This window comes from Phoca vitulina, unplaced genomic scaffold (genome assembly GCF_004348235.1).
Source record: "Phoca vitulina isolate PV1807 unplaced genomic scaffold, GSC_HSeal_1.0 scaffold71, whole genome shotgun sequence".
In the NCBI taxonomy this organism is placed as follows: domain Eukaryota; kingdom Metazoa; phylum Chordata; class Mammalia; order Carnivora; family Phocidae; genus Phoca; species Phoca vitulina.
This window is the reverse complement of record NW_022589774.1, coordinates 7,027,588-7,040,159: the sequence shown is the minus strand read 5'-3', so window position 1 is coordinate 7,040,159 and position 12,572 is coordinate 7,027,588. Positions and strand designations below refer to the sequence as shown.

General features: G+C 41.7%; 1 protein-coding gene and 1 pseudogene across 6 annotated transcripts in view; both read right to left on the bottom strand.

Moving 5' to 3' along the window:
• Positions 1 to 1,321: 1,321 nt before the first annotated feature.
• On the bottom strand, positions 1,322 to 2,321 carry LOC116624907 (annotated as a pseudogene). The gene has a single exon (XR_004297972.1). The product of XR_004297972.1 is annotated as an oligosaccharyltransferase complex subunit OSTC-like (transcript).
• Positions 2,322 to 7,683: 5,362 nt separating this feature from the next.
• Positions 7,684 to 12,572, bottom strand: part of CEP350 (centrosomal protein 350) — a 155,946-nt gene continuing 151,057 nt past the window's right edge. For 4 of the 5 annotated variants that reach the window (XM_032393214.1, XM_032393212.1, XM_032393210.1 and 1 more), the window contains one exon: positions 7,692 to 11,581. In XM_032393214.1, the coding sequence (XP_032249105.1) occupies positions 11,417 to 11,581 (165 nt within the window). In that variant the 3' untranslated portion in view covers positions 7,692 to 11,416. Of the gene's footprint in view, positions 11,582 to 12,572 lie in introns of all 5 variants that reach the window. The other variant, XM_032393213.1, reaches the window with a different exon arrangement.

Sequence of the window (12,572 nt, the reverse complement as noted above, 5' to 3'; positions counted from 1 at the left end):
TGCCCTCCTCAATACCCATCACCAGGCTAACCCATCCTCCCACCCCCCTCCCTTCTAGAACCCTCAGTTTGTTTTTCAGAGTCCATCGTCTCTCATGGTTCTTCTCCCCCTCCGATTTCCCCCCCTTCATTCTTCCCCTCCTGCTACATTCTTCTTCTTCTTCTTTTCTTTCTTAACATATATTGCATTATTTGTTTCAGAGGTACAGATCTGAGATTCAACAGTCTTGCACAATTCACAGCGCTTACCAGAACACATACCCTCCCCAGTGTCCATCACCCAGTCACCCCATCCCTCCCACCCCACCTCCCACTCCAGCAACCCTCAGTTTGTTTCCTGAGATTAAGAATTCCTCATATCAGTGAGGTCATATGATACATATCTTTCTCTGTTTGACTTATTTCGCTCAGCATAATACCCTCCAGTTCCATCCACGTCGTTGCAAATGGCAAGATTTCAGGGGTTTTTTGATGGCTGCATAATATTCCATTGTATATATATACCACATCTTCTTTATCCATTCATCTGTTGATGGACATCTTAGGGAAGAGCAAAACTCTTAAATGGTTCAACTTCTTCACCAGAAACCAGCAGATTCTCCTCTCTTCTATTCTGGGTCTCCAGAATAGAAATAGTTAAAACAGTACAGATACTTCTTAAGACAAATTCTTTCTTTCTGTATATTTTGGGCAATGCTACTTCCAGGAAATAGGATTAACAAGATAATGATCTCAAAGGCCAGAAGCAGGGATTATCAATATTGCAGTTCCCAAGGAATTTGTGAGTCAATGCCCCTTCTGCCCTTTTTCTCTGAGGAAACTCAACCTGGAGACTTACAGTAAGAATTTGGACTTTTAATACCATTTTGCTCACCTAATTGTTTGAATTAATTTTTTCAAAATAGTAGCAATCATACTAACAGACCAGTCAGGGAATATTTAGATGATTATCATTTAAAAAAATATTTTGACTCTACTTAAAGTGGGTCATCACACATGCCTCTTTGTGCTATGGAAACTCAGAATCCTGGAATGTGTTTGGAGCTAAAAGAGTGGTTTTGAGTTTCCCGACCTGCATTCTTCAGTGGGGAAGACAAGTTGCATAAAATGTGTTTTCAAATGGTACTCTTGTTCAAAACAAAAGCACAAGAAAATTTTATATCTGCTTGCAAAAGGTGCCAGTATCATGGTAAAAATATATTTGGATAGGTCATAGAATCACAGCCCCAAGAGAAATACTGGCCCCCAGGGTGTATGTGCCCACAAGCCACTAGTTAGTGATACAACATGGTGATTCCTCTTTTTTTTTTTTTTTATTAATTAGAAAAATTATTTATTTCTGCTCCTTTCATACATCTTATTGTGCACGGAAACAGTCTTGCATACGTATCTGAATAATGTACTGTCACACACTCTGTTTAAAGGCAAAGCACCACAGGTAAAGCTGATCATCTGTCCAGAGTTCTCAGCTTTTGGGATCTTGCTTCCTGATTTTACATTAATTTTTGAAAGTTGGAAATGTCATCTCCAAAAAATGTTAAGGGGGCTGTAAAAAATAATCACTTTATTCAATTATAGTTGTAGAAATGGAGTATATTTTAAGAAATGAAAAACTAAGAAGAAAATGTCACTTAACATCGTTGGTACATCAGTATAGGCCAGCAGGAAAAATACCGTGATAAGCTTGTCTCTTTGATACCAAGCAGACATTCTAGTTCAAGCATTAATATGCTTCCGATTTTTCACTAGATGCTTCTTTTCTGCTGTTTCACTCTTTTTCCATATTTTACATCAGAGGATTGGTACAGCCTTTAAAAGTTCATTAACAGGAGCAAATCCAGTATCCACTGATTTCTTCTCAAAAGGCATTTTTTAACCCATCAGATAACCCGGCAGTTTCATTCTCATGAATACTCTAGCCATGAAAAAACTCAATAGGACACAGACGAATCCAATGAATAGAAGAAGAAATCTATTGAGTTTTGGAATGTTTGGTGCATTCGATCGGTCCAGGATTATGAAACCTAAACCTCCCATTGTAAACAGAAAGCTGGATGCGAGTCCTTCCATAATATATTGTCCATTTACTCTGTAGGCCAAGAAAGCTACTGGTCTCTGATGTCCATGTTCATCGGTCATAGAACCAACACTTGGAGGCTCAACAATAACATCATAAATTATTCTTCCGGTGATGAGGAATTAAGACACCACCACCAGAGCGTACACCGTCATGGCCGACGGCATGTGCACCCAGGGCGGCTTCCTCAGCCTCAGGTTGGGGCATTCGAGCACTCAGAACGGAACGCGGTACAAAGTCTGCATGCTGGTGGCGGCAGGGGTTTCTCTCCCTCTTTTTTTTTTTTTTTTTACACAACCCGGTGACTCCTTTCCCTGCACTATCTACCTACCATCAAACGCACGTCTTTAACCTTTTTTAATATGCAGAAGTACTAAAATATTTTTAATTATGTTAAATGCACCACTTAAATTACGCCTGACAGCAACACGTTTTAATTACTTTGAGTCTAGTTCTAACTTGAAATAGAAAAATATTCAGGTTGAAAAGCTGTAACCCAAATTTAGCTCCTACAGACAATAGTATTGGAATACTTTTAAAGTTATAAGAGGAAGGGGGTTATAATTCCATCTAAATATGCCTGGGTGGCTCCGGCGGTTAAGTGTCTGCCTTTGGCTGAGGTCACGATCCCAGGGTCCTGGGATCCAGTCCTGCACTGGGCTCCCTGCTCAGCGGGGAGCCTGCTTCTCCCTCTCCCTCTGCCGCTCCCCCTGCTTGTGCTGTCTCTCTCAAATGAATAAATAAATAAATAAAATCTCAAAAAAATAAATATGCCCCTTCACATTTAGCAGGAAGTAAATAGAGATGCTGAATTTGTCCTTTTTGGTGATGCTTTACTTCTTGGTGGAAGGAATATTAATTTTTATTATCAAGGTGATACTTGTACATAGCAAAAAAAGGCTATTCAGCAACACACATACACATGAAACACACAAGTAGTCTTCAGCCCCATTCCTCTTCTCCTCTTCATCCAGAGACACCCACTGTTAATCACTTCATTTCAGCATCTTTTCTCTGGTCTTTACCTCTGTATTCAAGAAAATATGTTATATCTTGAATCACTAGTTTTATACTTTAGCTGTTGACTTCCTGTATTCCTCCAACTCTCCAGAGAAACAGAACTGATGAATTATGTATGGAGAGAGAACAAGGGACAGAGGGTGTGCCGGGGTGTGGTGAGAGATAGAGAGAAAAAGAGAGAGAGAAGGAATTGGCTCTTGTGATTATAGGGGCTGGCAAGCTGGAGACCAAGGGAAGAGCTGATGTTGTGGCTCAGGTCCAAAGTCAGTCTGGAGGTAGAATTTTCTCTTCCCTGTGGGACCTTGTTCTTATTAAGACCTTCACCTGATTGGACGAGGCCCACCACATAGTGGAGGGTGTGAAGGGTAACCTGTTTTATTCAAAACCTACTGGCTTACATATTAGTCTCATATAAAAATACCTTCATAAAAATAAGTCAATCAGAGAAAGACAAGTATCATATGATCTCACTGATAGAGGATTCTTAATCTCGGGAAACAACCCTCAGGTTGCTGGAGTCGTGGGGGGTGGGAGGGATGTGGTGCCTGGGTGATAGACACTGGAGAAGGTATGTGCTATGGTGAGCGCTAATGAAGGGGGGGAGTCAGAGGGGGAGACGAACCATGAGAGACTATGGACTCTGAGAAACAAACTGAGGGTTTCAGAGGGGAGAGGGGTGGGGGGATGGGTTAGCCTGGTGAGGGTATTAAAGAGGGCACGTTCTGCATGGAGCACTGGGTGTTATGCACAAACGATGAATCATGGAACACTACATCAAATAAATTAATTAATTAATTTAAAAAAATACCTTCATAGAAACATCTAGACCTGTGTTTGATCAAATATGTGGGTACCATGGCCTGGCTAAGTTGACATATAAAATTAATTGTCATGCTTCCTTATAGGGCAGATGTAGATTTAGCTCTCTTGACACCTCCCTTCCCTTTCCTCATCCTCTCAATTTAGTGATATCACAGTATTTACATTATTGTAACTATAAATATTATTCCAGGGTGAGCCAGGGAGTGTATTATAATTGTTTCTTACTCATACAATGCTTTGCTTTTCCTTGTTTCTTCATTACTCACTCTTCGAACCTATTACTCCATCTTTTCCTCGCTCTCCAACAGCTTCTCAATAAAAAATTTCATGTTGTTAAAAACATATGCTATTTGTTCCTCTCTCTTCCCCCTCCCTGCCTCCTGGAGATATTCCTTCTGGAGCTCTCTGTCCCCCCCCGCCTCTGATCTGGACTGGTGGCTCCCTAGGTGTGCCAGATAGCCGTCATCCTGGGAACGCCTTCCAAGTCATCCTGGGGATTTCCTTCACAGGCTTCTGGGTGGAGCCCCTGTTTCTGGATCTCAAGGCTTTGTCTTTCAGGGTTTATGCCCCCCGCCCTAGAAAGGATGCTTGAGAAGAAAGGACACTCCCGAACACGTTCATATTCTACCCTAGCACTTGATTCATGATTTGGCAAAGTGTAGACTTTTGGATGAAAACAATTTTCATTTCACTTACGAAAATTCTGCTGTGTTTTCTTACGGTCTCCAATATTTCTGTTCAGGAGAGTGATGACATTTTTATTTCTAGCCCTTTTCTTTTCCCGCAGAGTCCTGATATCTCACCATGATCGGCCTTGTTGGGGAGTTATTTCTCGTGCAAAGGCATTCATTGGACAGTTTCCAATGGCAAATTCACATAGGTAAGTTCTGAATTCTTTTCTTGTCTAATTTCCTCCTGTTTTCTCTGTTTTTGCTAGATTCCAGTTAATTAGATGTTGGATTTCCTGGGCTGGTTCTCTAACTGGATCTGTTTCTCTCTCATTTTTATGTACCTTTTTGTTTTACTTTTTAGGAGGTTTCCTCAACTTTGCCTTCTAACATTCTACTGAATTTTAAATTATGGCTGCTATAGGTTTAATTTTCAAGAGCTTCATCTCGTTCTGATTCATTACTCTTTTAGAGCATCCTGTTCCTATTACATGGACACAATACTGTGGAGCTATCTGAGGGTTTTCATTTTAATTGTGGTTTTTGTGTCTTGTGATGTTTCCTTCTGTGCCATGCATTGTTTCACCAGAATCCCTGTTTGTTTTTTTCTTTTTGGTTTGGTCTGGCTCATATAGGTGGCTCTCCTCAAATGTCTGGAGATGGCTATTTGGGTGATGCGCTAAATGTGGTTGAGTAACTCAGTAGGCATGTGTGCGGCTTTGACTGGTCAGCTTCCCTGGAAGGAGATCAGGTAACAAACCAATTTTTTCTCTAGGGGAATCTCCCAATGTCAGTACCTAGAGGGCTTTCTTCCAAAGCCATTCATTCTATTTTTTCCAAGGAGGATCCTTCAGTCTTTTTCCTGGAGGAGGGGTCCTGGATAAGCCTGACTAGATCCTTCCATTCAGTCCACAGGCTTTAAGTTAATTTTTATTTTCCATTTGTTGCCTCGTGTTTTGTTGTGCCTGGAGTCCTCAAGTTCAGGGACACCGTGGTTCAGTTTCTCCAGAGAAAAAATGATTTTCTGAGAGCATTTGAGAGGGGATTGGCAGGGACCCACACCCACTGGATAGGGATGGGAACCAAGGGGATCTAGCTGTTCCTTTCAGAATTCAACCAAGTTCTGTCTTTTCATCCCTGTTGGGAAAGGCAGTCATGCACAGCTTCTCGCCTTCTACAGGGTCACATAAGAATGGGCCTTGGGACCTGGCCCACTTCCCAAACCAAGAGAGAGAGTGCCGCCAGCCTGTGCTGGCCTTACCAGCTTGTGTGGGAATACCCTTCCCTCCTTCAGACTCAATGTGTTCTCCTTTGTTCTGCTTAAGCGCGTGTGTCAGTGGCCCTCAGGCACACCCCCAGCTGACTATTTCAGACCCCATGGGGCGGGTCCTGGCCCTTCCACTGAGGCGCGGTATGGGGTACGTGCGGTCACATCTCCTACTCCTCTGGCCACGGGGACCCCACGCATTGCTAGGGGCTGGCCCCTGTGCACTTCCTTTCCTCTCCGGCCGGAAGGAAGTGCTGTCCCACTTGAGCCTGGGGTGCTGTTGTCTGTGCTCAGTGATCTCATCTCGTGTCCTGATCTCTTCCCTGGATGCCAATTACCTGCCTTTTAACCTTGGCCGCGCATAGCCTGGCCAGCCAGTGAGTGATGGAACAGTCCCCCTGCTTCACACCTTTTTCTGTGGCAGTCACTGCCTTCGATTTCTGAGCTTTTCTGGGATTTTGTAGGGCACTGGCTAGTTCAGCATTCACTTTTGTGGGCACTCACCACTGTAGGTCTCACTGCTGTTGGGCTCCCCATTCTTAGCTCTGCCATCTACCAGCGCTGGCTACCACTTTCACATACTTGCATTCAAGGATAAAGATATATTTGGGTTTTTTCCCTCCCAAGATTCAACCTGTCGTTACTATTGTGTCTACCAAGCACCAAACACAGTATCTGGCACACAGTGGACACTCATACATCTATTCTGGGAGTCGGAAGGATTTCTTAGGTTCTGCAGCAATTTGGGGTCAGTCCTCTTTTGAGAACTCCTTTAATGTTCATGGCTGTGTAGGGGTTAAAAGCACAGCAGGGATGGCCATCAGGAGGCTCCTAGAAGAATTCAGGGAGACCATGGTGGTTACTTTTTTTTTTTTTTTTTTTAAAGATTTTATTTATTTGACAGAGAGAGACACAGTGAGAGAGGGAACACAAGCAGGGGGAGTGGGAGAGGGAGAAGCAGGCTTCCCGCTGAGCAGGGAGCCCGATGCGGGGCTCGATCTCAGGACCCTAGGATCATGACCTGAGCCGAAGGCAGACGCTTAACGACTGAGCCACCCAGGCGCCCCATGGTGGTTACTTCTAATCTGTTGGGCTAGCGAGGATTCATTACCCTGAGTGCCATACACTTCCATCTTGGAAATTCTTTTATTCTTCTAGATCTCTAGCTCCATTCTTCTCCAAGCTTGTATTTCTAGAAATAAATTATAGCCTCCACACCTAGTCATCAGATGGTTGCTGTTTTTTGCGGCCCATTTAATTGTGACTTTTCATTGTGTTATTTTGCAAGGGTGATCAAAATTCAAGCCATCTGGGAGAAAAGATATTTGCCATGAATTACAGGGAAGAAGCCCATCAATATAGAAGAGAGAGTTATAATTTATCAGGGAGCTCTTCTCTGACCCATCCCCACCCCTGCTGGGTTCTTTTTATTATATATGCTCAAACCCTGCGTGTGCTTCATTTGCAGCACTTACTGCGATTTGTCGCGTACTGCTTTTCAAATTCTCTTTTGATGACTCTTTGATTAGACTTTCAGCTCCAGGACATCAGGGACCATGGCTGTGGCCTCCGCTACCTGCCCAGCACTCGGCACAGTGCTCAGAACATGACAGTGTGCTCAGGGACCGTACACACTAGTGACGAATGTCAGAGCCCAGGCTGCTCGGGTGTATGCGGCGACGGCGTTTATGAACAGAGGGGACAGCTCCCACACTCAGCTCCCCTCATGCTGCTGCCCGAGCGCATGTGCTCTGCTAGCCAGTCCACAACTTCATGGGGACCGGCTTCTAATCTCGGCTCAGAAGGTGAAAAAACAGACACGGGACACAAACTTAGTTTATAAATCAGTTTATTTACAGATTTTATTTTTTCTTAAAGTACATTTCAGTTAACAAATCTATTTACACAGGTATACACGGGAACTCATCCCAGTTATTTTACAGATCATACTTACAAACCACACCCCAAGTCTTCTGTGCAAAGCTGCACTGGATGTGACTATTGGCTGAAAATGGCCTGATGAGCAGGCTATTTACACATACACAGTAAACGGGTTTGTTTTTCATGTCTGCACAGTACAGTACACACACGGAGGCCAGGCCTCCCAGAGAACGCTTTGCAATGTGTTTACCAAGAAGGCTTTGCAAAGTCCGGAAGGAAAAGCTATTAAACATAGGTTAATTAAAATGACAGTACCTCCTTTACATCAGTTTACATTGTTTTCTTCACATTTTTATAATACAAAGATATTTTATTGAATTGCTGCACAACCAGTTCAAGATGATTTGTAAACATGTAAATTCCTACAATTTGCATTAAACATCATTGTAGTTTCTATCATTTGCTCTTTGAATTAATGTTTTCTTCACTAGTATTCTTAAGGTAGTAAAAGAAGATGTAAGTTTGAACTTCTTGCAGAAAAGTTAAGAGTCTCCAATGCTGTGTGAGGACACACTTGATTCAAGTATTGCAAAAAGCTAAGGCCACTTTTTTCAAGACAAGAAAGTGAACAAAATTGTTTTTATCAATAGGCCACAACACTCTTATGAGCAATGAAATCTCTTTTGAAAGATAATTTCTCAGAGACCTGTAGTCACAGAAGGAATTTTCTTTTCTTTTGGGTAAAAGAAAAACCAATTACCTTCCTTATTAACTACTTTTGAGCTCTTCCCACTTTTCCCTAGAATAAAAATTTCTGTTTAGACCTGAAGAGGGAATCTATACCCTGTACTTGGTTAACCCAGAGTTCAGTACCCTGGATAGCACAAATTATTTTGGACTCAGAACTAAATCTGAAGCCTCTATGTTGGTTTACTACTAAATTCTGATAGTGCTATTCTAAAAGATATTACTGCTGATGCAAAGATCTTTTTCTTAGAGGAATTATGAAGAAAGAGTGAAAGAGGATGGGAGCGTGGGGAGAAGGAACAAAGATTAGAAAGAGGGAATATTTAGATTCTTGGTTAAGAGGCAGAACTTGATTAAAAAGATCCCAATATGGAACGAGTGGCTGGGTATCCATAGTCACTGGTCCTAATGCTAACAATAAATACCTTTTCAATTATATCCAATAGTTAAAATTCTAAGAAATCTGCTAATTCTAGATTCCTCTGTTTTCTGCTACCAAACTATGGACAACCATTTCTAACAAGGAGTAAGACAGACCGATGGCTGCCTCTCATCTGGAGCCCGGGATTCTGAAGACAGGGGAGACAGCGGGAGCGCGCGAGGGGGGGGCCAACACACGGTCCCGGCCGTATCCTCACCACGGAACCCCAAGTCCTGATAGCTGACTCCACACACTTTTTTTTTTCCTTTTCTGGAATCATAATGTCATAAAGAGTAAAGATTACCTTTCTTATTAAAAATTGACTTAGGTCCAAATAATGAGAATGTAGAAAAACAACCTATATTCCTATTATATTATTTTTATATTCACTTATAAAAAATTTATAGCAGCTGTAAAGTTTCAGTATCATAAGGACAATGTAATCCTACGAACAGCCAAAGGGTGTAGATAAGATGTTTTTCTGTCTTTCAAATAACACAAACTAAAAAGAAAGGCCTTTGCTTTTCCTTGGCCAATGTGAAAACAATATCTCCACACTACTGGTTAATAACCCCAAGAAACCCTAGCTTCCCTTAGTCCATCTGCTCATTATGGCTACAAGACTAGAGCTCAACAGCAAGAGCCCAGAAGAAATGCTGGCGATACATCAATCTGCGCATTTCCCGAGACCCAATCACCACATTTCAGTGCTTTCCTTATTTGTCAAGAGCTATCATACCAGTCACTGTGCAAAATGCAAATATTCCAATGATTATTTCGATAAGTTTCTCATAATGACAAGATGAAACCAAGGAGGAATGGAAGTGTGCATAGTGAAACATCTGAGACGCAAAGGCAGGTTGGGAGGAAAGATGCAGAAATGAACGAACGTGCACACTTAAAGATTATACCATCTTTGGGGTTTTTCTAACGTATTTTGAAGCTATAACATTCCAGGATATTTGTAAATATGAATCCAGTGGATGTCTTAAATCATGCTTCTAATCAGGACCTTCAGTATTAAGGCATTTACATTCACGCCTAAGATTGTCCACATTCTTCTAGATTACTTGAAGAAGAACAGGACTGATAAAGAGAAACCAGTCAAGAAGGCAGGGTACTGAGGTCCCAGAGAGCATCACGTATGCTCTAATGTAGCAGCTGGAGTCTATATATTTTTTTTTCAGGTACAGGTAATAGTTGTGAGAAGCAATGCTGCAAGAGAGGCAGAACTGAATTATACAGTGTCTTGAAATCATCTTATTCCATTCCTGCTACTGCAGGTGATCTTGGAAAAGCTCATCTTCTTTTCACTGAATTAAACTGCCTTCTTCGATATGTGTATGGGTTTGTTAAAACCGGAGATTTCCTGTGCAAAGACTATGAACCACAGAAGTTTCAAGACAGAAGTTTAACTTTTACAAGAAGAATCTTTCACTTCTGAATAGGGACACACATTTTCAACTTAATAATTTATCTCAGAATAAATTAAAAAACGTTCCATAGCGCAAAACAAGCACACGAACAATAGACAATATCTTTTTGTCTTTGGTGCACACACTCATTTCCTAAATCATTCAAGTAACAGCGTCTCTGACTTCTTGGGGAGAGATGGGAGTTGAGAGTTTGAAGGCCAAAATGAATTATTTCCACTTTTGCCATGCCTGGATGCCTGAGATGGTCCTGAGGATCTGTGATTCTAGGAGCAGCTGGTAGAGGTTCAGAAGGAGTAAGAAAAGTGCAGGGAGAGAAGAAGGGGTAGAAGAACCAGCCCTGCATCAGTCCTTTGAGCCCAGTCTTCAGTGGGGGCATTCTTTGTTTTCATGCCCACACAGAGAAAACTAAAAATAATGCAAAGGTTTAAAATTCTTTAGATGGTGCTCAGAAAGCAAGGCTACCATTGACTTCTGTTAACTCGACAGTCCACTTGGTGCTGCTCAACTGCAATAATGGAAGAAAATGGTCTTCAAAAAGAAATGAAATGAATTCCAGAATGTGAAATAGGCACACGTTATTAGACTTGCCTATTTAGAAGTGGTTAGGGGTTTAATACTGTTTAGAGACTATAATGTCCATTTATGACTTTCATGGTGTAGACCAGGATTACTTTTCAAAAACGGTAGGACGCAGAATTCTATATACCTCTCCTGCCTGACTTCAGACTCAACGAAGTGATAGCCTCGTCTAAGCTAAGAGGTAAGTCTGGTGTTTTCAGCCCGTATCTGAGACCCAGTAGGGGTATTAACAAGGGGTGTAGGATTATACTGTGTGTCAACATCAGGAGTGCAACCCTGCCCACCGAACGTCACCAGCTAATCCAGTGGGCAGTCTCTAAAGGCAAGGGCTGCCGTACCAGATATACCGCATTGTCCCATGAACTCCAAACCAGTAGTCTTTAAGGAAAGGTAGCAAGTCCAGAAGCACTCTTGCTATGATGGAGATGGGGTGTGTATCAGGAGGCAGAAAGGCCCAGGACTCATGTTAGCACTCAGTGTTCGGTTTATTTGCAAGATGTCACACAAGTAGCATTCTCCCCTGTTTCTCACTGATCTGATTCAGAACATCAATAGTATCTCTGATCAAGGTCTCAAAGATCCCATCAGCTAGCTGCATCTTCACACACAATTCATCCTCATCATAGTTCACCCACTGTGCCTCCTCTTCGTGGAGCTCCTGGACCTAGAATTTAGAGAACAGAAAGGTCAGAAAATTAGTGTCACACAAAAGCTAGAAAATTAATTGTATTGATATTATATTATATATTATTATATAGACATATTAATTATATTCTCAACCACTTCCCATGAGAATACAGCCCAAGGAAATTAGAGAAAAAGGTAGTTTATATGATATCAATACCCCTTTTGAAGTTGCAAGAAGTTTGAAAAGACTCAACTGCCAAATAAAAGTGTCTTCAAAACTGTCAAAATGGCTTCAAATCTGTCAAAATGGAATTTGATAATATTCCAGGATTTTATACATACTAAGGTTTACAAGTATATTGTTGTCTATGACAATATAAGGGAATGTGTATAAGGATTTAAGGGGGAGAGAAGCATGTAAATTATTAGATATATGGATTTACAATTATAAAATGCATATATCCAAAGAAAATATTGAATGTGATTCTAGAGTATTATAAATAAATGAATAAAGTTTAATATTCATTAGGGTATCTTTATTTTTTTTTTAAAGATTTTATTTACTTAGTTGTCAGAGAGAGAGAGAGAGCACAAACAGGGGCAGAGGTAGAGGGAGAAGCAGGCTCCCCACTGAGCAGGGAGCCCGATGCAGGGGCTCGATCCCGGGATCCTGAGATCACGACCTGAGTGAAGGCAGACGCTTAACCGACTGAGCCACCCAGGCATTCCTAGGGTATTTTTTAAATGTATTACTGCTTAAGTTTATTTTATTTATTTATTTAAGATTTTATTTATTTATTTGACACAGAGAGAGACAGCACAAGCAGGGGGCACGGCAAGCAGAGGGAGAGGGAGAAGCAGACTCCCCTGCTGAGCAGGGAGCCCGATCCCAGGACCCTGGGATCATGACCCGAACTGAAGGCAGATGCTTAACTGACTGAGCCAAACAGGCGCCCTTACTTAAGTTTATTTTAAAAATCAGTTATGCGAGGTCCCTGGGTGGCTCAGTTGGTTGACTGACTCTTGAT